General features: G+C 45.1%; 2 protein-coding genes across 6 annotated transcripts in view; one reads left to right on the forward strand and one right to left on the reverse strand.

The window, feature by feature from the left end:
* IL5RA (interleukin 5 receptor subunit alpha) overlaps positions 1-16,047 on the reverse strand; it is a 29,799-nt gene extending 13,752 nt beyond the window's left edge. The window contains exons 1-8 of one of the 4 annotated variants that reach the window (XM_033925864.1): positions 15,315-16,047; positions 13,774-13,899; positions 12,299-12,390; positions 11,381-11,532; positions 10,204-10,345; positions 8,219-8,351; positions 7,412-7,602; positions 6,082-6,227 (exon numbers count right to left, since the gene is read on the reverse strand). In XM_033925864.1, coding sequence (XP_033781755.1) covers positions 6,082-6,227; positions 7,412-7,602; positions 8,219-8,351; positions 10,204-10,345; positions 11,381-11,532; positions 12,299-12,383 — 849 coding nt within the window. In that variant the 5' untranslated portion in view covers positions 12,384-12,390; positions 13,774-13,899; positions 15,315-16,047. Of the gene's footprint in view, positions 1-6,081; positions 6,228-7,411; positions 7,603-8,218; positions 8,352-10,203; positions 10,346-11,380; positions 11,533-12,298; positions 12,391-13,773; positions 14,003-15,314 lie in introns of those variants that run through there. The other 3 variants (XM_033925863.1, XM_033925865.1, XM_033925866.1) reach the window with 3 other exon arrangements.
* On the forward strand, positions 1-26,805 carry TRNT1 (tRNA nucleotidyl transferase 1). Of its 2 annotated transcripts, XM_033925861.1 has the most exons (9): positions 1-108; positions 4,981-5,033; positions 14,337-14,475; positions 18,692-18,885; positions 19,019-19,157; positions 21,658-21,784; positions 22,075-22,268; positions 25,232-25,485; positions 26,230-26,805. In XM_033925861.1, the coding sequence occupies exons 3-9, from the start codon at positions 14,337-14,339 to the stop codon at positions 26,482-26,484; spliced, it is 1,302 nt and encodes a 433-aa protein (XP_033781752.1). In that variant the 5' UTR covers positions 1-108; positions 4,981-5,033; the 3' UTR covers positions 26,485-26,805. The 2 variants fall into 2 exon arrangements, with proteins under 2 accessions (XP_033781752.1, XP_033781753.1); XM_033925862.1 differs by lacking the exons at positions 1-108; positions 4,981-5,033 and adding an exon at positions 12,277-12,398.
* The last annotated feature ends 319 nt before the right edge of the window (positions 26,806-27,124 follow it).

Consider the following 27,124-nt stretch of genomic DNA (forward strand, 5'->3'; position numbering starts at 1 on the left):
CGTCTTCCACTTCCTTCCTGGTTAAATACCGCAGCCAATCGGTTGAGCGCTTTGTGCCTGGTGTCTGCGCTGCGAGTGTGAGGCTGGTGTCGGCGCCTCGTGCCTCAGGTAGGGGAGGGGAGGGGGAGGGGAACGGAGCGGGTCTGAGATTCTAGCCCTGGTACCGCTGGGTCAGGGGTAATTCACGAGCGTTACTTCCGGCTTCCTGAACTCATGGCCACTAGGTGTCGCTCTTGTTCCCACCGGGGGATTAGGTGCCTGGGCCAGATTCAGGCTAAAAGCCCAGAACTGATGGGTTATGACACACAGCTACCAGCAGGTGGAGACAAACACTGACTACTGCATCGGCTGTACCGTCCCAAGTCTTTCCCTTGATCAGTGTAGGGCCTTCTTGGCCCTGTTGTGGTGCCAGATTGAGCTTGGGGGGACCCTTTCAGGGGGCCATCTGACCTCGGGGGGGTGCCACACTCAACTGGTCAAGGCCCTTCCCCCAAAAAAAATATTTATTTTAGAGGTGCCTTATCTGTGCCACCACTATTCAGGCAAGGCATATAGTTTTGAGAGCCAGTGGGGTCTGTTCAATTTAAATTAAAGTTGTATTGGAAAAAAATTAATTAATGCTGAGGCATTGCCAGTCTGAAGGGAAGCCTTTCCTTGACTTTGAGTTTAATTGCTAACCGGCACTTTGTTTTTTCTTCTAGCGCTTTTTGCAATGAGCACATTTAAGCAACTTTAAAAAGTGCTCATTGTGTTCCAGACACGCGGTTGATGTGGCTGGCGTGTGCACAAAATTGGCTCGGGCTTCGAGCCAATTGGCCTCATTGGCTTCGGGTGCTGGCGAGGAGAGTTCCCCTTCAGGGAAGCCCAGGTTTCCCCTACCGCCCACAAAGGGATTTCCTCAGCCGCCGACAGTCAGGGAAATAAGATTCCCCTTACTGCCAATAGTGCTGAGGATTCCCTTGTCTAGGTCTATTCAGGCCTCTTTGCTGCCACAGGCCTCGGCAGAGAGTTTTTCAGCTGTTTTTTTGCCAGTTTGGGGAAGAAGCTTCACCATTTTGCTTGTGGCCTAAGATGACCTTCTTTCTGTCTTAGAGAGATAGGAACAGGTTTGCAATGTGTCTCCTGCCTTGGCAATGAGTCTTTCTTTGCCACCCGGGGGGAGGGGGTTTTCCCCTGATTTTTTTAGCCATGTGCGAGGATCACTTACAGTCAGCTAGGGGTCCTGCTTCTTCCCTGGGGGTCTCTGGTTTTTCAAGGGGGCTTTTGCCTTCTGCATCTACTCCTGTGCAACCTCCTCTCGGCATTGGCTCCTGCCCAGTCCCCCCAGTCTTCTTCCAAACGACCACGGGTCTTGTGGGATGAGGATTTTTTGTTTGCAGATGCGTTTTCGCCTAATGAGGACTTTGTCCCTTTGTTGGATCCCCAAGATCCTCTCGGGGACAGATAGTGCGGACATGTGTTTTTCGGAGATGCCAGCTAGCGAGGATGCATTGCTGGTGGCACATTTTTCACCGAGAAGAGCTGCAGGAGCTTATCCTTCAGGTTTCATCAGTTTTGCAAAAGACCCCCTGTGTGTGGTGAACCCCCTGCTTTGGGGGATCTGGTCGACCTCCTGTTCTTTTCCTATGCATTCGGGATGTAGTGCATGTGCAGTGGAAGACACTGGTTGCACCTTTTCTCTTGGCATGGTCCAGTTGGTTCAGGCCTTGACTGACTAAGGTGCACTGTCTTCCTGAGGACCGTCCTCGCCAAGCTTCACAGGGTAGCATTTGCGTGATTTTTGTCTGTTCCGCCCTGGTTGGGAATGGCTTCTTTTCCTCCCAGGGGCTGTTTCTTTCAGCGCATGATTGCTCCAGAGGCCCCTCCTCCACTCGCCCAGCCCAATGATTCTTTGTGGGCCCTTCTCCTGGTGCAGGTGGGAGCCCATTTGCGGGAGTTTTACCGGGGGTGGGTCGAGATCACAACGGATCACTGTCCTGGAAGTGATTTAGGACCAATATGCTCTGAAGCTTTCCCAGCCTTTGCCGGATCGTTTCCTTCCCCTTGTCAGGTGGCTTGGAAGAAGCGATTTTTTTGTCTGACGCTGCAAAGGTTGCTCCACCTCAAAGCGGTGGCTCCAGTGCCTCCTCAGGAGTTGTGCACCAGCAGGTATTCCATTTATTTTGTGGTGCCCAAGAAAGAGGGGTCTTTTTGACCCATATTGGATCTGAAAGGTGTCAACAGGGCGCTCCGGGTTCCATCTTTTCACATGGAGACCCTGAGATCCGTCATTCTTGCCATCCAGCTGGGGGAATTTCTCACTTTGCTCGACCTGACGGAGCCCTACCTTCATGTTCCAATTCGGGCCTCCCATCAGTAGTTCCTTCGCTTTGTGATTTTGGGAAAGCACTATCAGTTTTGTGTGCTTCCTTTTGGTCTGGCCATGGCTCCACAGACTTTTACCAAGATTAAGGTGGCGGCCTTACGCAATGAGGGCATTCTGGTGCATCCCTATTTGGACGACTGGTTGTTTCGGGTGAAGCCTTTTCAGGACAGCTCCTGGGTTATGACTCAGGTTGTAGAGTTCCTGCAGTCATTGGGATGGGGTGGTCGACTTGTCCAAAAGCTGGTTGACTCTCTCTCAGTGTCTGGAGTATCTGGGGGTTCACTTCGACATCAGCTTGGAGAGTCTTTCTTCCAGAGGCCCAAATGGTCAAGTTTATTGTGAGCGTCTATACCGTCAATTTAGAGTCAATTCAGAGCAGTTTGCATGAGCTTTTGTAAAAGTTACAGTCCTCGAGCACAGGATTTTCTCTTCTGATCTGGTGTAAGGAGTGAGTCTGGATCAACCTCAGTGGACAATGCCATTCTCCTCAGTTGGGGTGCTCAGTATCTTGGACGCTCAGCTCAGGGCAGCTGGTGGCCAGAGGAAGCGGCCTGGTCAATCAATGTTCTGGAGACCAGAGCCATCCAGTTGACATTACTAGCTTTCCAGTTATTGCTGGAGGGCAAATTGGTTCAGGTTCTCTCTAACAATGCCATGGAGGTGGCTTATGTGAATTGTCAGGGGAAACCAAGAGTCAACTGGTGGCGCATGAGGAATATCTGCTTAGGACTTGGGCATAGACTCATCTTCTGGACATTTGGCTTCCCACATAGTGGGAGTGGAGAACGTCCAGGCAGACTTCCTCAGTCGTCATGTGCTGGATCCTGGCGGTGTCTCAGTCCCGCAGCCTTCGAGTTGATTGTGCAGCCCTGGGGCTGGCTGCTCATGGACCTGATGGCCAAAAGTGTCAACGCCAAAGCGATGTGGTTCTTCAGTTGGCACAGGGATTACCAAGCTGAGGGACTGGATGCCCTGGTGCAGCCTTGGCCGACGGGTGGCGTTCTGCATGTTTTTCCCCCGTGGCCAATGGTGGGATGAGTCATTCTTTGCATTGCTCAACACACAGGCCACGTGATCCTGGTGGCTTAGTTAAAGGCGGGGGGTATGTGCAAATCAAACTACCGTATTTTTCACACCATAAGACGCACCCTAGATTTAGAGTAGGAAAACAAGAAAAAAAACCCTATTCTGAACCAAATTGTGTATTATTATATACCAGGTTCTGCACCCAGCCCCCCCCCCCCCCCCCCGCCAGGCTGTTCCTTTCATTTTTCATATACACACACTATATACGCAGCAGATATAAATTCTCAAAACTGACACATTTTGATCACTAAATTGAAAATAAAATCATTTTTCCTACCTTTGTTGTCTGGTGATTTCATGAGTCTCCTTCCTTTCTTCACTCAGGCCCAACAATTGTCCCTTTCTATTCCCTCCCTCCCATGTCCTGAGTTTGTGTCCTCTCACTACCTTCCAGCCTTTGTCCTTCGTCCACCCTGCTGCGCCGGAGCCTGCCTTCTTCCCTGCCATGCCGAAGCCTGCCTACCCTTAACCTTACCCAACCTTAAGTTTTGAGAATCTGGCTCTGAGTGTGGATTCTGGAATGCCCACAACAATGCGTTACACTAATCTGCCACAGAGTGCCAATTGTCATGCCAATAAAGTTTCCTGAATTTGAATCTCTCAAGTTGAAACAGAAAACATGGTATATTTCATATTTTAGCAGTTATCAGGAAAAAACAAAAAATTCCATCTTCTAACTTACAAACTGGGCAAGTCTAGGGCTGGCTCAAAATGTTATGGCATTCTGGATCCACTCTTCTGTTTTGGCACCCATGCCCCGGGCCCAGACTCACTCTGTTTTAGCACCTCCCATGCTCTGCATCCCCAGGCCTGTTCCCTCCTCCCTTCTCTTATGCTACTACCTGGTCCTGACAAGACGCAGCTGCCGTGAGGAACGAAGTCCAGCATTAGTATCAAGCAGCAGCATTAAGACTAGAAGGGACCTCCTTCCTCTGTCGCTGATTTTGATGCTGGCCCTATCCCTCTCTCCTCACAACAGCTGGCCTATGAAATCGCTTCCTGTCAAGACCAAGGAGGAGAGTGTTCAACCCACTTCTCTTCACATTCACTTTACCCAACCTTGCCGCCGATTCCTCCCTCTGCCCCCGGTCCACTGCCGCTACTGCACCGCAACTCTGGGAAGGGTCAGAACTGACATTGGGGGAAGGTTTGTGGGCCGGCAACGTACAATCGCACGCTGGCCCTTCCCTTCCTGGAGTTGCAGCGTAGTGACAGCGAGCGGCAGGGGTGGAGAGCAATCAGCCCGTGTTCCTCCAACAAGTGGGACATTTTAAAAAGGTATGACAGGGTGGGGGGGGGGTGTTTACAAAAAGTTACCTTCGCTTCATAAGACGCACCGAAATTTCTACCCAATTTTGGGTGGGGAAAAAAAGTGCATCTTATGAAGCAAAAAATGTGAGATGTATTAGAAAACTAAAAAAATTGTAGCTTAACCAATCACAAAATCATTATTTTCAAAATCATACGTATGATGCACGTTTTTCCATTTGTGAAGTGTGTCAAGTTCTCGTTATAATTCTGTATTTCAGATCTGGCAGACCTGACAAGGGGGCAAGAATTGCTTGTGGCTGTTGCCTAATCGGTAAGGAGAAGACATCTTGCTGAAATAAGTTAGAAAGAGACAAGCAGTGGGTTTTGTAGCTGAATAGCCAACAATTTGCCTGAGACAGTGATTTACTAACTCTGGAGGGGGATGGTATAGGGTCACAGTTTGGGCAACACTAGCACAGATGCAGAAAACAGTTTTGCGTAGCTCACCCTGCACACAATTTCTTAAAATCAATGATAGATGACGAGAACTTTGAAGACTAGCTGATTTAGTAAAAGACCCCCAAAGTTGCCTTTGCTGTAACATAATTAATGGGAGTTGCAATGTTTTTGTGGCCTTCAGGGAAGGAAAAAAGACAGAATGGGGATTCATTGCACAGGTTTAAGCAGGGAAAAAGTATCTGTACATGTGCTGAAATGTTAAATTAATTTTTGCATGCATAAAACAGCAGCAAAGTGGTATCTAATGATGACTTAGTGGGGCCTAACGAGACAATCGTCATCCACTTCCTCATTGAACCTCATGTTTATCATAACCTAAACCTGTACTTTTCTTACCCCCCCTTTTTACAAAACCGCAGAAGCAGTTTTTAGGACAGACCAGTGCACTGCTCCCGACGCTCATAGGCAGCATTCAGCACGCTGGCCTGCGCTAAAAACCGCTTTTGCGGTTTTGTAAAAGGAAGGAGTTAATAAAGAAGGTATAGATCAAGGCAACCTCCCAACATCTGCATCAGGGAAAGGCTCTTTTATAAGCCTCAGCTGCTGCTGCTGTTAGATGCCCTTGACACGTGCTTATATACCACCATCCCGAAAACAAGGTGAGCTAATACACGGGATACAGATCAAATACAAATTAGAATAATGGACTTAAACACCTAAAGACAGAAAGCATTTACAATTTAATGCAGAAAATACCGGCATGGCGGGGAAAGAAGTAATACATCAAGTTGAATATAAGGAACTTGATTGAAAAAATGAAGCAGAATGCATGAAGATACCATAAACACTGATGACGCTTTCTAAAAGTTCTAGAAATGTCTGCACCTCTGCTTTTTGTATGGTCTTCCCAACACACTTACCTTTCTGCTGCCAGTCACCCAGTCACTGACATTGATTTCATAGGTGAAACATGGGCTCGGCCAGACAGCAACAGGCTTCAACCATTCAGCACAGAGAGACTCTTGTTTTCGAAGCACTGTGATATTCACGGGTGGGTTTATTCTCTCTGGAAAACAGAGCAGTAAAGACAGAGTGTGCGACGCTGAGCTCAGAAAGATTAATTACTAGACATAGGATGAGTGAGTTTGAGGGGGAAGCAGAGAAGCAGAAGCTCTGTCCTCTAGAACAGAAGAAGGCATTGGCACAGCCTGGAACAAAGAAACTCTCCTTGTACTGTCTCTGTTTGGGGCAGAATGCGTATGTTTAGTTTGTTAAGGTATTAATCCAAATCATTGGGAATTATTCTATATCAAATGGCATTCATACGTTAAAAGTCTTCCGGGGAATGGCAGGTAAGAAGAACTGCACACAATCTATGAAACAGGCCTCGGTTAAAGTCAGAAAATGACTACGATTGTCATACACATTAAGCAATCCCATATCAACCCCAGGAAATGCAGAGTCAAATTCAAGCACATCCAGCATCAGAAAAAGCCACTTATCTTGTGCTTCTGCCAGACTTCCGATTCGGTGCCCACTGCCTTATGCCATTCCTCGGAAAAGAGTAGACTTCGCTTTACTTTATACATCTAAATCCCAAACTTCTAATATTAATATGGTCATGTGTTAAAATAAACAGACCACCATCATTGTAGCATCCAGTTCCCTCTCCTGTTGCAGGTCAGCAGAAGTGCTAATCTCTACGTTAATAATATTCAAATCCAAGTTACACCCACTGGATAGCTGTAACTCCCAAACAAAATGAGTCTCCACACTGCAGGCATCGGGATTTGGGTCTTTGAGGTGGGCAGACTGAATGGGCCGTGGCCCTTATCTGCCGTCTATTTCTATGTTTCTATACTGTAAACTGCCTTTTAAAGGAAAAGCAAAGTGTGTTTGCCAGGAAAAGAACGACATGCTATTAAACAGGAAAGCTGAAAAAGAGGAGTGGGGGAGGAGCTACCAGTCCACCCTGGAAAGGCTAAAAGGAAGAGGTAGTAACCTTACATTTTGGATAGGAATGCACTATAAAATAAAGCAGTGTGTCACGTAGACTCGAGGTACTCAATGTGACTCTATTCTCTTCCATTTCCCTCCACATACGAGAGAGCGAGAAAGCAAGTGGAATAATGATGCTCACGAGCAGGAGTTAGCAGCGTGTCATAGAAGCCCAAAGCTGGTCTTTGCATGATTTTTAAGTCTTACATTTGAAAATGAAAAAGCAAAATTTGAAAACAAAATGTTTCTTACCAATAGTACTGGGATTAAATAACTGATCAAAGGATTTGATAGTAGAATGTTTACTAGACCCATTCACATAAATCACAACAATACTGTCCTCCGTGATCTGAATGTCGGTCTTAGCGAAGTGACAGCTGCTCTGTCTCTTCCCCTCGTGGCTCGTGCTGTACTTCTGACATTCTCCTAGATGCATATTATACCTGCATTACAAAGGAGATCTCGTGATGGGGAGACTAGGCTTCGCCTACTATAGGGACGAAAGGGTGGGGGAAGGACGAAAGAAAGAAAGGGCAAACTAATGTTAATGGAATAGAGGCATATTAGAGACTGTGCCTACACTGCCAAACATCTATCTTAGGTATAAGTTTTGGTCCTTAGGCCGTCTACCTTTTTTGCCCATTTTCAAAAATAAAAACCTCCATCGCCCCCCCCAACACAAATCCCTCCCAACATTCCTGGGTTCCACTACCCCGGACCTCCCTGTACCATCGGATGAGAAAATGGCAGGAGGAAAGCCTGTGCTGCAAATGATGGGGCGTCACCCTCCCAATGCATCTTGGGATGCAGTGGGAGAGGCCAAAGCCCTGATTGGCTGAAAATCACCAGGAGCAGATAAGCTTGCGATATATTTGTGCCTTTTGATTTCAATTTGTATGGTAGATAGCGTGAGCTGTAAATTTTTAATAATAAAATCAAGCAGAAAAAAATTCTTCATTCAAAACCATTAACTGCTTCTTAAATTTGACACTCCTAACAAGAATTCAGACATGCCAGGGGTCTTTCCGCAACGTCAACAAGTGTCCAGCTAATCCTTACCTATAAAAGAGGAAGTATTGGGTATCTTCTGGGGCCTCTTCTCCAGCAAGCCAGGAACAGTCCATTGCTGTGTTGTTAGATATCTCAGTGTAAATGACACAAGACAGATTCGTAACAGATGTTCCATCAGCACCTACAAAAGCATCTCGGATTGAAGGTACCATGTGAGGAAGTGTGTCAACATTTCACATTGCTGAAACATCAGTGTTTTTGTCTGCAAGCTGTCCCTTTCCTCCCCATTGACAGCACAACACAACGTCCTGACTGTACATGAGCAAAACATGCCAGCTGTCTGGATAGCTTTCTGCAAACTTGTCGCACTGCCTCAATACAACCAGTGTTTTACAGCCCTTAAACTTATTTCAACCTGTAGCGCTGGCTGATGTTGTGATCCTATTGCACTGGGCTTTGTGTCTGAAGGACATATGCCTTGCATCTACGAAGAATTCCTGGTCGTGACCCTGGCATTGTCTGTCCTTTGACACCTCTGGCTCACTTTGGAGATAGGTGTGGAAAGGTCATTTAGCATGGCAGGATTAACCAATAGGCTAAGTAGGTCAGGGGGGGGCCTGATGAAGGAGGGCGTCAACATTGTTTTTTCCAAATGGCAATGGGCCCCTCCAGCATCGACGGAAAGTAAGACAAGCAAGCAATGTGGGTAAGAAAGACAACAGGAACTGTAATTGTGCAAGCGGTGCGCTTGCCCAAAACTTCCCTCTGACGCAGTTTCCTGTTTCCGCCTCGGGGTGGGGTAGGGTTGGGGGCCCAGTGTACATGTGTGCCTAGGGGCCCTCGTGAATTAATCCTGCCCTGTCATTTAGCCTTTATCTGCCATTATGTTTCTATAGCCCTGGACAAAGACATAGAAACATGATGGCAGATAAAGGCCAAATGGCCCATCTAGTCTGCCCATCCAAGAGATCCCACGTGCCTATCCCAGGCCCTTTTGAATTCAGGCACCACCTCTTCTGGGAGACTGTTCCACGCATCTACCACCCTTTCTGTAAAAAAAGTATTTCCTTAGATTACTTCGGAGCCTATCACCTCTTAACTTCATCCTATACCGTCATTCCAGAGCTTCCTTTCAGAGAAGAGACTCAGCTCATTTGCATTTACATCACGTAGGTATTTAAACGTCTCTATCATATCTCCCCTCTCCTGCCTTTCCTCCAAAGTGTACAGATTGAGATCTTTAAGTCTGTCCCCCATACGCCTTATCACAAAGACCACACATCATTTTAGCCTTCCTCTGGACCGACTCCATCCTTTTTATATCTTTAAGATGCGGCCTCCACAATTGTACACAATATTCAAAATGAGGTCTCACCAAAGTCTTATACAGGGGCATCAATACCTCCTTTTTCCTACTGACCATACCTCTCCCTATGCAACCTAGCATCCTTCTAGCTTTCACCGTCACCTATTCAACCTGTTTGGCCACCTTAAGATCATTACGTACAATCCCACCCAAGTCCCGCTCTTCTGTCGTGCACATAAGTTCTTCACCCCCTAAACTGTACCGTTCCCTCGGGTTGTTTATGCGGCCCCAGACTAATTGGGGAGATATCCAAGATGACGTCAAAACATTCTTAATTCTTCAAAAACTGGAAAACTCACTTCATGGCTCAAAGACCCAAACATATTGGCCACTGTTGGAAACACGATTTGATGGACCTATGGTCTGCCCCAGTATGGCAATTTTTATGTTCTAACATTTTACTAAATCCAGCCCTCTCTTCTTGCACTTTATCTTTGTAAATAAAGCTTTCTGTATTTGCTCCATGTAACTAACCAGTGAATAATAAGAGGGAATTCTGGGAGCTTTTGCGTATACACACTTCACCCTAGATTTCAATTTTCTATTTATACGTCTATGTTGTACTTTCCTTGGGGGTGGGAGGGAGGGGGCAGTCCTAGCTTTATGCTCACATTTGATCCAGTAGTATTAGAGCAAAAACTATAAATTAGGGAGTTTCTCCTCTCACCTGGCGACGCATGAAGTTCAGCTCGTGCCCATCGACTCCTCTCTGCTTCTTTCTCTCCCCAATAGTAAATGACACAGACCTGAGCACAAAGTCCTTTGTGTAAGGCCATAGTGCGGTTAGTTGTATTGTTCCGAGTCGTATACTGAAAAGAAACGCCAAGAGGACATGTTCACCATCAGACTGAAGTAGCAAAGTCAACTTGTCTGGGTGTATTTGTGTCAATGTTCAGTTGCTGTGAATCGGTAAAATGTAAATATAAAGAACATGTCCAAACAAAAAGCCAGTTTCAGAAGCAATTTCTGCGAGTAACCGAGGGTTCACCCACAGCCTGAAAAGTTAGACCGGTGACAGAGAAGAGCAGACACGGAAAAGACTGGTCCTTTTCTACCAACATTGAAAAACATCATTGTAAAGAATATTGAACATATCAGTGAAATAATCTGTTTTAAATTTGTTATTCATTTTCATATATCAACAAGTGTAACACAGAAATTTAAAAAGATCATATAAAACATACACTTGAATTCCTTTCATGTATCACTGTAAATACAATATATTATTCTGTATTTATAAACAATAATACCTAAAATAATCTGGACAACATCAAAGTTGTAGAAATAAGGGGCCTCTCCTTAACCTGGAAGGAATGAATGCAATTGAAGTTCACGCTACTTTCCAGATAGGCCTGACTGCCAGATAAATTTAAAAAAAAAAGATACCTCTTGTCCCCTCTCAAAATGCATGGTTCTAAAAATATTGCTGCTGTTGGACTCCACATGCCCCTATGACATAGTTTGAAAAGTAGCACAGCTGAAATTACCACCATCTCAAGAGGAAGAGTCCGGTAGCATGGCCATAAGCAAAATTAGAGCTGGTCAGGTCTTCCCTCCCTTGATTCCCCCATGTCATCACCCAGGACCTACTCAGGGCTCATCATTAGTGAGACAGTGGTCCCTAGCAGCGGTGAGCTTCTCTATCACCACCTGGGTGCGTGCCGTCTTCCAAAATGGCAGTCCCTCCCTCTAGTGGTGGTCTCACTATCAGAAAAGATGATCTCTAGCAGTAGTACTGCAAGACTACCACTGGGGGGGGGGGGTGCCATTTTGGAGGAGAGCACCAACCCAGGCTGCAGCAGTGAAAGATTGTCCCTGTTGGATTAAACTAAGCCAAGCCTTACCTGCTCTTCTTTCATTGGAGTCTTTATTAACACATTGTATTTGATAAGGTAGCTTTCTGGTTCAGGATTAACACTAGGCTTCCATGACAGGAGAACTTCTCCTAATCTAGGGACTTTAATGCTGAGATCTCTTGGCTTCAACACCTGAACATCTGATTAAAAAGATAGACACATAGTGCAACTATAGTATTAAGGATGGTCAGCAGGTTTCCAGGTTTATTAACATTTGCTATGCCGCCCATTGCCCCCGAGTCAGGTCTTCCTTTGTCTGGGGATATTGTGGAGGAATCCTTGGCCCTGGCTATAGCTCATGGCTCAGGACAGTCACTGCATGGGTGTGACCAGCTAGCCAGTTGCTTCTTCGGTCAAGGCTTAGGACTAGAGCTAGTTTTCTCGGAGTCTGTTCATGTGGCCAAATAATGCTCTGAATTTAGGAAGTTGCTTGGTTGGGACGAGAACTTTTCAGCCATTGTGCGAGTCGAGCGACAACTTTCTTTTCAAGTTGCATTGCACGATAGTGACTTTAAGAATCTGTTCCTAACTCCTCTTTTCAAAAAATCCATAGGCAACTAATTCTTTACGTCTTACTAATATGCGGTCTAGAAATTGATTTATTGTGTTGCGACATCACAAGCTCAGCTCTGGTTGCCAGAGACTGAAGCTCTTCACCCCTCAAGGGGGTGCTGAAAAGTTCCGAGCCCAACCAAGAAAAGAATTTGCCACCCCCTCATATTACTACTTAAAAAAAAATACAAATGATTTATGTGCCATAACTGAAGCCCAGCATGTATACTTTTTTCCATTTGATATATTTTCACATATAATGTATTTCAGTGCTGCCCCCCCCTCACTTTTTCAAGTAAATCTGTATCTTAGGAAGAGAGAGAGAGACCCAGGCGGCAGGAAGAAATCACTCACTGTTAAAGGCTTTGCTTATTCCGCCGAATGTGAGGAAGATGATTCCCATCTGAGCCAGAGCTGGAGCCATCACTTTTGCTTCCATGGCTAATCTGAAGCGGTAAAATGGGTTGCAATGAATATGGGGTTTCTTTCCATCTCTAACCATTCCCTTCTCCCTCCTGCCCCCATAAATCAACCTTCAGTCCCCTCGGACTGGAGCTGAACATCCAGGCACCTGTCCCTGCTTTCTGTCATTGATTGTGCAGGCCTCTTTTTCCATTCACTGTTCAAACATCATCATTGTCTTTAATTATCTTACCACCCAAAAGTGTGTGTGTGTGGAGGGGGGGTGCTTGGCCAATATATTTATCTTGAGAGACAGTGCCAATTCAGAAATAATTGCTAAATAAAAGATCCTTCTATCATAGGTCTAAAAACAACTCCCCTGCACCCTGACTTTCCAATCTCTTACAATGCCTTTCTTTTTGTTCAAAGGGTTTGTTACATTATTCCTTTGCTTTTCCCCAAGACAGTGGCAGTAAGGGGGTCTGGCTGCATTAGCCAAAGGGTTACAGCTAAATTTGTCTTGGGGTGGAGTGGGGAAGAAATGTCAGGGTGACTATCCCATCAGATCAGGGTCTTTTCTGTTTTCTTTGACCTGCTGGTACTTTTCCCTTACTGTGATAGCAGCAGAGGAAGCGTCAGCAGATCAGAGTGCTTACGATGGAAGGAGAGGGGCTAGGAAATTATCATAATTTTAAAAAGATTTGGGGGCCATTGATTACATATTCTAATGATCAGACACCTTAAATACCTTGGTATTATATAAGATATAGTTTCCAAGTTTATTAAATGATTTGATTAATCGCCTACTCTACATTCAAGGCGATGTACAAGATAAAACAAATAATTACAAACAAAGGTAAAATATTATATAAACATAGGTAAAATATTATATAAATGGACAATATTACAAAAAACAAACACAATTAAAAAAATTAAGTTTGTACTAATTATATCGAAACAATGGGAAAATTCATTAATGGTTACATTCTATATTAAATTCAAGATACAAAGGTAAAAACATAAGGGGGGAGAAAAACAATTAAAAAAAATAGATAAAAATAATAAAAGATCACTATTCACTAAAAGCATCATTAAAAAGGAAACTTTTGAGCTTAATCTTAAATTTTTCGAGGTTCTTTTCTTCTCATATATATTGGGGGGTGGGATTGGGAAAGATAATAATTGCTAATTGTTTTATTATTAATAGATGGGTGGGTGGGAAGGGATTCTTTTATATTTTAATAAGTAAGATTGTCAAGTGATTTGTTAAAAAATTTTCTGATTGATTATTATACACTTGTTGTAAGATATGAAAATGAATAAAGACTTACAAACAAATTTGTCATTCCTTTTCTCATCCCTGGAATTTTAAGTGAAAGGCACCATATTTAGCTATTCCATTATATTCTCTTTCGGTCCCCTCATACCTGAGTGCAGATACCGGATCACGTTCAAATATTCAGTCACAGTCTGTAGTTTTCTGCTTCTGGTTGAGACTCAGTGAGTGAGAAGGACCAATGATTCTCAGGTGTCTGCACTGCGTTTCTTTACTTCTGCAAAACTTGTTGCATCACAGAGTTACTGAAGGGTACAAGATAAGAAATGGCTAACCAAAGTGGCAACAGCTGTTACAACAGTGTACGATCTCTCTATCAAGAAGCCTTTATCACGTTCAGCCAGAGGAGTTGCTCACTATTTATTTATGACTTTAAAACTTTTTTTTTATGGGTTGGTTGGTGGTTTTTTTTTTTTTTGGGGGGGGGGGTTTCTAACCTTTCATAAGGTCTTTTATTTAACCTCTTCCAGATTACAGCAACTCTTTGTCCAATTTTATTTTCAGGACTTTTAATAACTTTGAGGGGAATTCATTTTTTAGTGCAAGCAATGTAATACAATGATTTAGCTACAGAGCAGGACAGGTTTCATACACACGGCCCTGCAAGCATCCAGTGCAAATGCTATTAAGCCTGGTCTCTTTCTTTCCACATAGATGATTCAACAGATCGTGAGGCAGTTTCTGAGCCTTAATGCTGTGCGTGAGATTGTGGTGAAGCGAACTCTGTATACCATGCAGCTGCAATCGGAGGAGTTCCAGGCATTGTTTACCACAGGATTAAAAACTATGGCAGGTGAGAGTCTTCATTTGGGAGAACCCTTCAGAAAGCTCTGCACCTTGAAAGTGTCATGAGTGCAACTGAGAGCTCTCCTCCCTGCTCAGAGAACTTTCATGGTCTTCATCTTGTAACCACTGGGGTCTCGCAGAACGGCCAACAGCGCCCCGAGTGGTCACAGGAAAAACTACTAGACGCCCTGCAGGGACTGAGGATAAAGCAAAATAAAACCCCCAAAACTCTGGTTGCCAAAAAATTCTTAATGCCACTTTAATTGTCAGAATGTACCTGAGCACGTCAATAAATTCAAGTTCATCAAAATAAAACACTAAGGAAAAGTCCTGCACAGCTTTCAGGATTTTCTTGTTCCAAACAACCCCCCCCCACACACACACACACAAAACTTTACTTTTCTTATCCACAGTTTCTTTTGCAAAGTTCTTTCCCTAGGTTACAGGTAAGTCCAGCTTCAAACCTTTATTCCAGCCTCCTGCTGCTTGCTAGTAAGTACAGCTGGGGACAGGGAATTTGCCACAAATTTGCTTTTAAAGCTACATAAATTGCTTTCCCAAAAATCCCTCCCAGGATGTCAGCAAAAGTTATTGGCTAACTTCAGCTCTACCCTGGCTTGAGCTCTCAAGTGAAAAGCCAGAAGGAAAAAAAGCACAATTTCTCTTCTAGGCCCAACCCCCGCACAAAGCCCAAACACAAACCGCAAGGGTTTAAATGCAAAAGCCAAGCACCAAAACTAAACTTCCAAAAGAACACAGCACATTTGCAGCCAAAAATGAAACACTGTCTTTTCAAAAACAAGGTATCATGTCCCAAAGTAAGTCAGCTCAAAAGCAAACACTCACAGCAGTGCCTTCCTCTATCCATCAGTTCTGGCTCTTCAAACAGCTGGGGTGGCCATTTGCTCCTCCCTGCAGTTGAGGAACCCTGGCTTAGTCTGGGGCCTAGTGCTCCTCCCTCTCCTAGTGCACTCTGCCACACCCTAACCTGCTTGCTCCAGCCTGTGGCTCTCTTGGGCTCCCCCGGTGGCTGTTAGGGAGAATGCCTGCCTTGCTAGAAACAGGACTAGATTTAAAACCTGTGTTGCCAGTGGGACCAAAGCAGGCATGGAGCCCGACGGGTCACAATCTGCAATCATTTATTATGTTAGTGTGCTCACTGTTGGAGCTCATTATCATGTCTCTTTGTGTACTTATTGTTGCTTGGTTAAATTTTCTCTTACTGGCTAAATTCAAATTCAGAAAACGTAGTTAAGGTACGTGACCATGGCATAAAGATCGATCAAGAGAACAGATAAGCTGAGCTGTATGGTTTTGACATAAGAATAACTCTATGGGATCAGGCCAGTAGCCCGTTTCCTCAGTGGCCAATCCAGGTCACAAATGCCTGGTAGAATCCCAAGTAGCAGCAACACTCCAAGGTAAGCTGTGGCTTCAAACCCAATGCATATGAAAGCAATTTGTACAGTAATTAGCAAAACCATACAAGGAGAAAGAGAGAAGACTCCAGCACTACACCACACTCTAATCCCCCAACCAGTGACGCTATAAGGAGTGAGACTGTCTACCACGGGCACCATGTTGGAGGGCACTGGCACCCATCCCCCTCCCCCGCCTATTCTCATCCCTCCCCTCCATACACACATCCCCTTTCCCCATACCTCTAGTTGAAGTTGTTCGCAGCAGTCAACAACGTGCTCTGTATGACCCCATCAGCTCTCCCGCTGATGTCACTTCTGGGTGCCACGCATAGGAAGTGATGTCGGGAGAGCCATTAGGGTTGTGAGGAGGGAAAGAGCGGGTGCCACCAGTGTTCCCGCTAAGCTGCGTTGGCCTGCGCTCGCGCACAAAATATTACATCGCAGCGCAAAGTTTCTCTTCACAGCGCACACACGCGTCGGTAAGGTAAGGGGACGCATTGGGGGGATTGCACTTCCCCACAATTGCCATGCTTCGGTTCCTCTTCTTCCTTCCTTCCTCCCCCCCCCCCCCCCGCGGGACCCTGCGGCACCATCAACTCTTACTCCCTCTAATGTCAGCCCTGCAGCTCCAGACTTCCTCGCACCTTCTCCCCTCCCCCTTTGGATCGCTATTATTTTAAATGTTATAGCCGCGGAGCTGTATCCATCAGTGGAGATGTCTAACCTCGGCCTGCCCCGGAACTCTTACTGCAACAGTGACTTCCTGTTCCTGCCTAGACGGGCGTCTGCTGCAGTAAGAGTTCCGGGGCAGGCCGAGGTTAGACATCTCCACTGATGGATACAGCTCCGCGGCTATAACATTTAAAATAATAGCGATCCAAAGGGGGAGGGGAGAAGGTGCGAGGAAGTCTGGAGCTGCAGGGCCGACATTGGAGGGAGTAAGAGTTGATGGTGCCGCAGGGTCCCGCGGGGGGGGGGAGGAAGGAAGGAAGAAGAGGAACCGAAGCATGGCAATTGTGGGGAAGTGCAGAGCTGCAGGGAAGAGTGTTGCGGTACCCAGCTGGAGGGAGAAGGAAGATGAGGGAGGGAATTAAAGGAGATGCCAGGGCTTGGAGCGTAGGAGGAAGGTATGCCAGTCTAAGGGAAAAGGAAGGGGGAGATGTGAGAGCATGGAGGGGGAGCGAAAGATGGAGAAAAGGAAAGGAGAGAGATGCCAGAGAATCAGGGAAGGGGAGATACCAGACTATGAGGAGAGGTGTGGGAGAGGGAAGGCGAGGAGAGAGATGCCAGACCAATGGGGTGAAAGGAGAGATGGAAGGGGGAGGCATACAGTTTCTGGAAGGGGCATAGAAGGAGAGAAGATGCCATATAGGGGAAGAGAGACGGCAGACAGTGGATGGAAGGAAGAGAGTTACAAGAAGATGAGGAAAGGAGAAACCACAGAAGACAAAGGTAGAAAAAAATTTCTATTTATTTATTGCTTTAGGAGACATGTGTCACTGTTTCTGTGAAGCATTGTATGCAGAGTCCAGCTTCTTGCTGGTTCAATTTAACCTTTGTCTATGTATTTTTATTTTATCCCCCCTTTTACAAAACTGTGAAACGTTTTTAGCACCAGCCTTGGTGGTAGCAGCTCTGATGCTCAGAATTTTATGAGCATCAGAGCTGTTACCTCCGTAGCTAAAATCCACACTACAGTTTTGTAAAAGAGGGAGGGGTTAGTTTGTGATTACATATTCCTTACTAGGCGAAGGTGTTTTCTGTGTTCTGTGTGTTCGAAAGACATGGTTTTCTGTTAGGATTGACGGTGTAGGATTGATCTGTGCTGGTCTGGCTTGTTTAGTTTTACAATGGGTGTATTGATGTACTGCTCACTGCAATATGTAAGATGCTGCCTTTTCCTAGGTACTCATGTGTGACGTGTGGTTTGTTACTAAAAATCATGTTTTTCTTACAGATGGGGGGGGGTGCCAAAAAATGATGGGCCCCGGATGTTACATATGCTAGGTACGCCACTGTATGTAAAGATACCAGAAAGCTGGCGTAGCAAAAACTTCTAAGTTTTGAGTATTTAACCCTCCCACAATCTCACGGGCACTCGTTTCAAGTTTATTGAGATTTTGATTTAAACGCAATATCAAATATTTTCAATGCGTATAACAAAAATAAATTTGGGGAAATAAATAAAACCATTTGAACCAGTGTTCCCGCTAAGCTGCGCTGGCGTGCGCTGGCGCACAAAATATTACATCGCAGCGCACACGTTTCTCGTCACAGCGCACGATCGGAAGAGGCGTACGGCAGATGGCAGGGCGGCGAGAGGAGAATCGGGCGAGTTGGCTCATAACTTGCTGGCGCCCGATATTTTTGGCTCACGGTGAAAAAAGTTTGCTCACAACACCCGCCCGCTTAGAGGGAACACTGGGTGCCACTGCCCCCAACTTGAAGCTTAGGACTTCATTCTATGAATGGCACTGAAAAAGATTGATGCCAAGCGCAATTCCACAAGAAGAGCACATGGCCTGACTTTGGGTGCCAGACCTACCTTTGCTGAAACTTGGTGTTAAGGCTAATGCCCCGGATCAAGGCAATAGGAAATGTGTTTTCATGGGGTCTCTGGCAAAGTACCTGAAAGTAAATTGGATAGGCTGGCTGGACCCTAAGCTGGGAAGAGATTCACTAGAAAGAGAGGGGTCGGGCCAGCTGATTTGCCTCACTGCTTACTTGTGAGTATTAGGATTCTAAACTCCTGTCTCAGGCACAGTGATGGACTTCATAGCCTCTCGTCTGATCTTTTCCCAGACCTGTTCACCAAGCAGAACCAGGAGCTGCGACTAGCAGGAGGCGCAGTGCGTGACTTGTTAATGGGAAAAAAGCCACAGGATTTGGACTTTGCCACCACAGCAACACCTGATCAAATGAAAGAAATATTCCAGAGAGCTGGGATCAGATTGATCAATAACAGAGGGGAAAAACATGGAACAATCACAGCTAGGGTAAAAAAGCAGTTAACCTCTCTCTTATTCCACTTCTTCTCTTCTGCATTGCTGTCTTGTTCTCTTTCTGTTATCATGGCTTCTCATTCTTTCTCTCTCTCTGAGTAAATTTATGCCTTTGGGGTTTTTGCAGATTAATGAAGAAAATTTTGAGGTGACAACTTTGCGTATCGATTTGACTACTGATGGTCGACATGCTGACGTCTTATTCACTACTGATTGGCTAAAGGATGCTGAGCGCCGAGACCTCACAATAAACTCCATGTTTCTTGGTAACCAACAGCAGAATGCCTGGCCCTTATCTAGTGCAGGAAAGATTCTCCTAGGCCACGTTACTGTGTGTAAATGATGGCAGATAAAGACCTGAACAGTCCATCCATTAAAAAAATACATGATTAGATTAATTTGTCTCTTCTTTGATATTTCTGTAAAGTCTGGTATTAAAAATTTGATATAACGTCTTATCAAATATCAAAGCGGTTTTACAACGTGTTATTAAAAGAAGACATTAAAAACAAATTTTCTATACAACGACAAATTGCCGTCCAAGCTCACTCCAGCCTATCTAACCATCCTTTTGTTTGCATAGCTACCGTAAAGTCTGGCCAGTAACATCTTCATGTTCCAAATTAGTGGAGTTCCCATTGATTCCCTCCCCAGCCCAATCCTACACCAAATTATCACATGAGGGACACAGACCGTGCAAGTCTGTCCAATACCAGCCTTAGTTCTTTAATTTACATCCTTCGTTTTCTAATTAGAGATCCTCTTATTTTTGTCCCACGCATTTGTGAATTCCATCACCGTTTTCCTCTCCACCACCTCCCTCGGGAGGACATTCCAGGCATCTACCACCCTCTCCATGAAGAAGAATTTCCTAAGTCTTCCTACCTGTAACCTCAAATTATGCCCTCTAGTTTTACCATTTTTTCTTCTATATTAATAGCTTTCAAATATTTCAACCTTTGCATCATATCTCCCCTGTCCCTCCTCTCCTCCAGAGTATACTGGGATTGGATCACATTGAAGCTTTCATTTCTTATTCCCATGCTAGACCAGTCAGACAAATGGGTTTTCCTGGGTGTCTGCACTAGACCAGTTCAGAATCTAGTGAGTTATGAGTAAGACTTGAGCTCCGAGAGTTCAGTAGTCTTCTGTTTCCAGCAAGTGCAGCTCCTTCACAGAATATTCTGAAGATCCTGAATGGTGACTAGTGTTTTATTCAATTTTCTATACTGTTCTCCCAGGGGAGCTCAGAACGGTTTACATGCATTTATTCAGGTACTCAAGCAGTTTTCCCCCTCTGTCCTGGCGGGCTCACAATGGGGGGATTAAGTGACTCGCCCAGGGTCACAAGGAGCAGCGGGGGCTGGAGCTTTAACCACTGCGCCACACTCTTCAACATTCTTATTGATCTAGGTCCCTTCTCTCCACCTCCTCCAAGTTCATCCTTTTCGGCTACTGTCAGTGACTGCCTGGGAAGTCTCTGTATGTCTCATTGTCTGCATTTGCCCGGTAGGGATTTAGTGTAAGACTGCTACAACTTTTAAACTGCTCTTTTCAGTTGTTTTCCTGGCACAGTTTCTGAAGATACTGTAAAAATGGTGCTCTTGTCGTGCAGCGCAGAAGGCAGCTTAGATAATCCAAGAGGACACTTCACCTTCTGTCTCTGCTGGTGAATGAAGAAGATGTGGCAGCCATTTGGCCTAACTTTTCCCCTCCCCAACGTTGTGTTTTACTGTTAGCATGTGCTGTGCTGTTAGCTCATGCCAAAAGCTACATGAAACAGCTAACACAGCCTTCTTTGGCAGGGAAATGCTTCCTATATCTGGATGAGACTCATCTATGTGTTTGTATTTGGAGAAGTGTTTCCTCTTTTTTTTCAATCTCGTTCATGGAGGGAAGTAAGGAGGGAGCGGTTCCCAGACTGAGGCACTATGGGCCTTCATTTGCATCTGCCACTTTCGAAAGAGCCATAATGAGATTTCTTTAAATGAGTTTTCTAAAAAATGTAATACTGCTGTACAGTGGTGCTCATGTTGTCACTATGAATCAACCTACTGATAACCACCCCAGACTACAAGATGTTCAGAAAAGAAATAAAAACTATACTTTTCAAGAAATTCATGAAACAGTCCTAACATCACTTACACCGTCCTTCCTCCCGCCACATTGAAACTACCTGACCTTCTCTGTACAACCCGAGAAATGACAAATGATCTTCCTTTGTTACCCACCGTTCATAAATCTTTACCTACTCTTTACCACTCAAGAACTGACAAATGTTCTTCCATTGTAACCCCCAGTTCATAAATCTTTTGTAGTCGGCCTTGAACCACAAGGTAATGGCGGAATAGAAATCTCTAATGTAATGTAATGTAATCACAGGTAGAGGCCACAGTGTCCACTGCTCGTTGCTGATCCAGATACTTCAGGCTTTCCTTGGTGCCACACTTGTAGGTCAGCAATAAGATCTTGAACTGTATGCGATGGCAGATAGGGAGTCAGTGAAGTGACTTAAGGAGAGGGGTGACATGAGCGTACCAAAGTTGCTTCCGAGTATACTCTCTTGGAGCTCCCACCCTTTCTAAGGCTGTTTCTTTACACCCAAGTTTGGATAGTTGTTTGCTCCCTCATGCTTTCTTCCCAGGACTGCATGGTTCCTCACTGTCTCTGCCTATTTTTCATAAGTTTGGATGGTCTATCACGCTCTGTGTCCTTATCTCTCCAGGTTTGGGTGGTCCCTCACTCTCTCTGCCCTTATCTTCTCAGATTTGGATGGTACTCTTTATGATTACTTTGGTGGTTTTGAAGACTTGAAAAACAAACGCATTTGTTTTGTTGGAGATGCAGCACAGCGAATACAAGAGGACTATTTGCGAATTTTGCGTTATTTCAGGTAAGGGTACCACGTTTCCTAGAGATATTTGAAGCCCTGTGTGTGTTTATCTTCGTCCTCATCCCTGTACTCCAGCTCAGCCAGATCAAGGGCCATAAGGTGTCATTTGCAACTTTCTGGAGGATTTCTCCTATATTATAACCTCTCCCAACTTACTTTAGACCTCAGCCAGGGACTCTAAATTCAGTCCACCACCTTGTCAAAGAGAGCAGGAGAGCTGGTTGCGTTTTATTCCTAGCTGGCAGCCCTGTGTGATCAAATCACCTGTCCCCTTCTTTCTGGCTGTGTAGGTTCTATGGGAGAATAGCTGAGCGTCCCAATGGCCACGATCCTGCCACGTTAGATGCCATCAGACACAATGCAAGAGGATTGGCTGGAATCTCAGGAGAAAGGGTTTGGCTGGAGCTGAAGAAGATTTTGCTTGGCGAGCACACCAATCATTTGGTACATCTTATGTATGAGCTTGGAATGGCACCTTATATGGGTAAGTGGATCATATTAATTTGGCTAGTCAAATGTAAAACTGAATGTTATTCAAACATCAAGAACACTGGGTTTTCTTTATAGCAGTCTTAGATTATTTGCCACACATTCATATTTTGCATGCTTTTCTCACAGGGATCCTCAGATTGCTATATGAGTTATGTAAATCTATAATGGCCACATTCTTCATCAATCCTCCACCCCAAAATATATCATTCATTTTTTATATAAATAGCCCTCCTGACGCGTTTCAACCACTTCTTCAGGGTCGGGGATGCAATGTTTTTAATCTAGCTTCTACGACTGCTTCAGTCTCTTAACCCCCGAAGGGACAACTACTGAGTCTGTTCCCCCTTTTCTAGCTTTGCTCCCTTTATCTCCAAATTTGTGAATGCGTCCACTGTCCCAAAATCTTGGAAACATTCAACTATCCATCCTATAATAAAAAATCCTAAACTACCATCACAAAACTGCAACAATTTCCGTCCTATTTCCAATTTGCCATTCTTGACCAAATTAACTGAAAAAGTAGTCTACAATCAACTTTCTAGTTTTGTCGATAAAACGAACATTTTGCACCCGAATCAAACTGGAGATCAACACAAGTCGGTAGGTAATCTTAATCTCTTTACACCTAGCTGCAGCTTTTGATACTATTGACAATTCTGGAAAGATTATCTACAGTAGGTGTCAAAGATCTGGTACTTGACTAGTTTCACTCTTACTTCTCTAACTGTAATTCTACTGTAACATTTAATGGCTCTACTTCTAAACCCTAGGGTCAATTCTTTAACCTTTATTGTTCAACATTTATCTGTCACCATTCCTGATGCTCTGCCAACAGATAGGCATCTTTCGCCTACACAAACGATATCCAGCTCATGTACCCGATCATTGCATCCAACAAAAAAGAAATTCAGGATATTAACACAAAACTGTCTAAGATCAAAACACCACTGGAATCGACTGATCTCTTGAAAGTCTCAACTTCAGAAAATCAATAAAAACATACATCTTCCTCTGATCTCCTGCCCTTGATCCATGGGCTACAAAGAATTGTATATTGGTAACCAAACCAGTCTGCGATGTAAGGATAATTACACCTAATATGTGCCAACTAGGATGAAAACTTGCATTGCAATCTTGTACTGATATTATGTATGTTTAACCTGTAACCAATTCTGTGCTCTTTGGGGACAACGGGATAGAAAACAAATTAAATAAATAAAATAAATAACATGCTATCCCTCAGTCCATCTAAAACCAACTGTCTACTATTCCCGTGGAAGGTAAAATTATGTCCTTACCTGTTAATTTTATTTCCTTTAGTCACAGCAGGTGAATCCAGAGACTAGTGGGATTACATCCATCAACCAGCAGGTGGAGATAGAGAGTACTTGATTTATCCTCGGGTATATCTTGGATGCGCAGCCTCCTGGCCAACCAGTATAGGACTTCTCAATGTAGTTGAATTAAAACACAAAGTAAAGCGCATAAAAGGCATGAGACATATGAAACATAAAAGACACATGCAACTTCATTCCCTCACATGTGCTACCCGCACTACTGAAGCTTCAAATTCGAGAATTCCATTTCAGCCGAAAGCATGCTGAAACCGTGCCTGAGAGTGACAAAATCCCGCGACAGGGTGGGGCTCTGGATTCATCTGCTGTGACTAAAGGAAAGAAAATTAACAGGTAAGGACATAATTTTACATTCCTTGTCATCAACAGCAGATGAATCCAGAGACTAGTGGGATGTACCAAAGCAGTCCAAACATAGGGAGGGAAATAAAGAAGCGAACGGGAAATCCCTTGCCCCCAAATCCTGCCCTGCAGCACGTGTCCAAGGAGATACTACACTCTAGAGAGTATGTCACCCACAATCACACAGAGGCTACCCTCCCTAGCATATGTGAGCAGGAGCCATTCTTGCCTGATAGCACCATGCTGCAGAAACCACAGCTACATCGCCCCTCCAAAATCCATAGGGCTCCCACAGGAGGCAAACTGTTGACCAGAGTCAGGAAGAATGCCAGAGGAGAGGCAAGACACCAAAACTGTACCTGGGCCACAAAGTGACAAGTGCCTTTCCCAGAGCCCCCAAATACCTCAGACACAGACACCTGATCCAACTTTTAGCCCATTCCTCCACAAGAATGACCCAGAAGGACTGGAAAGAAAAAAATCTGAGCCTGAGAGAAAGAGCTGCAGCTAGCCTGCAACTAGCCTAGCCCCAGCTGTTAGCCGGCCGGTATTACACCAGGTACACTAGGATGCCAGCAAAATGGCGCCCCGGCCAAGGCCAAGCTCTTTCTTTCTCGCTCCTTGGCCGCTGGCTGTCTCTCTGGCCCCTTGTCGGTCTGTCTTTCTTTCTCGCTCCTTAGCCGCTGGCTGTCTCTCTGGCCCCTTGTCTGTCTTTCTTTCTATCTCTCTCTGGCCCCCTGAGCAAACCAAGATCTCTGCGTGCCCCCAGCACACCCCTCCCCCCAAAGCAGCCCCTTTTCCCTCTCCCCCTCCACTTCCTTGTGCAGCAATAGCAGCCAGATGCCTTGCAGCACCTCGGACACCCTCCTGCCGCTGCTTGCGCCGCAAGCTGCTGCCGCGCGCCACAAATGGAACACAGCACAGAAGCAGAAATCAGAGCGGCAGGGATCACGCCGTTTCAACAGCTAAGGGTTTTATTATTGAGAATGGGGGAAGCCTCTTCTTGCCCTAGATCAGTAGCATGGGATGTTGCTACTGTTTGGGTTTTGGCCACCGTGAGAACGGGTCACTGGGCTTGATGGACCATTGGTCTGACCCAGTAAGGCTATTCTTAGGTTCTTATGATAAAATGTGGATAGGGTGGGAGATGTTTTCTCCATGCTGTTGTTCTTGTATATTTGCTTTGCTGCTCTCCATTTTCGAATGTATCTGTGTTTCTTTTCTCACGAGGTTTATTGTTCTCTGTGCTGCCATCTAGGATTACCAGAGGATGGAAATTTACACGAGCTGGACAAGGTTTGTAAGAATGTGCAGAATTTGTCTCCGAAGCCCATGACTCTGCTGGTGTCACTACTTTCGCTGGAGGATGAGATAGCAAAGCTCGATCTAAGGTTAAAGATCTCCAAAGAAGAAAAGAACCTTGGTCTCTTCCTGTTAAAGCACCGGAGAGACCTAACCTCGGATGCTTCAGGTTCAGAACCTCTCAAGCCATACCAAGATTTCATTATTGATGTAAGTGGGTTTCAGAGTCTGCGTTTAAGAGGGAAGTTGCTCGACTCAACTAGACTTCTCCTATGCAGTACTTGAGAGCAGTGGGTTCAGTTAAGCAGAGAGAGAGAAATCCAAGTTCTATTCAGACAAGGAAGTCTTCAGGTGTGTGAAAAGGAATGTGGGAGTTAAGACCCTCATACTCATCTCCACGTAACTTGACCTCTTCATGTCAGCCCTCATTGCCTGGTCTGACCAAGACCCTTTACTAAAAAGGTGTTTCAGGAGTCACTCCTAATTGAAGGGGCTGGGGAAATGTAGAAGGGTGCAGAGTTGGGTAAAGGATAAGATGATTCCAGCGGAGAAGGGCAAAGGTGACACCCTTTGGCAGGACTTATGCAGGGGTTCAAACCATTTAAGTCATTTGAAATGCATTTGAAATTTGAACAAGAAAGAAAGATACAAAATAGCAACCCGTGTGAAGAGGAGCCCAAGGTGCTGGAATTGGAGTGGTTGAATGCGACATTGGCGAGTTTAGTGCAGGGCGATGTCAGTAGCTGCTGCTCGGACACAACTCAGGGGAGAGGAGACTCAAGTGTAGCGGGAATAGATGGACAAAGACCAGTGAATGACAGAAATGTGTGAAAATCGGGTAAAATGGCGGAAGTGAATACAAGATGCCAAAGAGGCACAGGAGCTGTTTTCTGACTTCTGTAGTTGTGTGGAGAGAAGAATCTAGTGGAATAATGCGTCTGTCATTTCTTTCAGGCCAGAGAACCTGATGCACAGAGCAGGATCTGTGAGCTGTTAAAGTACCAGGGAGAACAGCGCTTCCTGCAGGAGATGGAGCTTTGGTCTATTCCACGCTTCCCTGTTAATGGACATGACTTAAGAAGAATGGGCATTTCCTCAGGGAAAGAGATTGGGAGCATGTTACAAGAGCTGAGGGCTCAGTGGAAGAAGAGTGGCTTTAAGATGGACAAAGAAGAGCTTCTGGACAACTTAGCAAAGACTTTGAAATGAAGCAAGGACAAAAGGACTGGAGCTTTTTCTTAACTTGCTTCCTGACTTTATGTGATGACTCAATAAACCCATCCCCCTAGGTGAGTTGGCCTGAAACTTCTTCACAAAGATCTGATGTCAGGTTAAGTTATATGGAAATGGGTCCGAGAGTCTTACTCGGTGTTGTGAAAGGCTGGTCGGAGGCTGGCAGGATATTTTTTCCACCAAGGATCAGAGTCATAGAAAACCTATCATACTTAAGGCTTGGTCAAACAGATAGCGCTTGTACTGTCATAAAAAAATGGTATGAAGGCCGCATTGCCCTACCGTGTAATTTCGTTTTTGTGTTTTCACTCCTTAGATCCTCTCTTTAAGTTGGAAATTGTTTCTTTGAATTAGATACACACAAGCAGGCCATTATGCTACAAAACCCTAAAGAAAGCAGTGCTGAGCCCTCCAGGCACCTCCATTTAGACAGTCCAGTGCTGTGGGGTGAGAGTCTGGTCTATAATGGCATTACTGAATATGTGTAACCTGAGATCATAGGCCGCACCTGTACTGGTTCCAGAGTGCCCAGATTGTGAGAAACTTGGTACCAGCAGTAGAGCCAGTGGAACTGCTGTCACCAGATGTGGCAAGGGCGCATCCCTTCGGTGTTCTA

This window comes from Geotrypetes seraphini, chromosome 17 (genome assembly GCF_902459505.1).
Source record: "Geotrypetes seraphini chromosome 17, aGeoSer1.1, whole genome shotgun sequence".
In the NCBI taxonomy this organism is placed as follows: domain Eukaryota; kingdom Metazoa; phylum Chordata; class Amphibia; order Gymnophiona; family Dermophiidae; genus Geotrypetes; species Geotrypetes seraphini.

Bases quoted from the DNA above. Each gene is read 5' to 3' on its own strand.
- TRNT1 (XM_033925861.1), top strand. From the start codon at position 14,337: ATGATTCAACAGATCGTGAGGCAGTTTCTGAGCCTTAATGCTGTGCGT. The intron at 21,785-22,074 runs GTAAGGGTACCA...CTGGCTGTGTAG, and splicing joins CGAATTTTGCGTTATTTCAG to GTTCTATGGGAGAATAGCTG. The intron at 25,486-26,229 runs GTAAGTGGGTTT...CATTTCTTTCAG, and splicing joins ACCAAGATTTCATTATTGAT to GCCAGAGAACCTGATGCACA.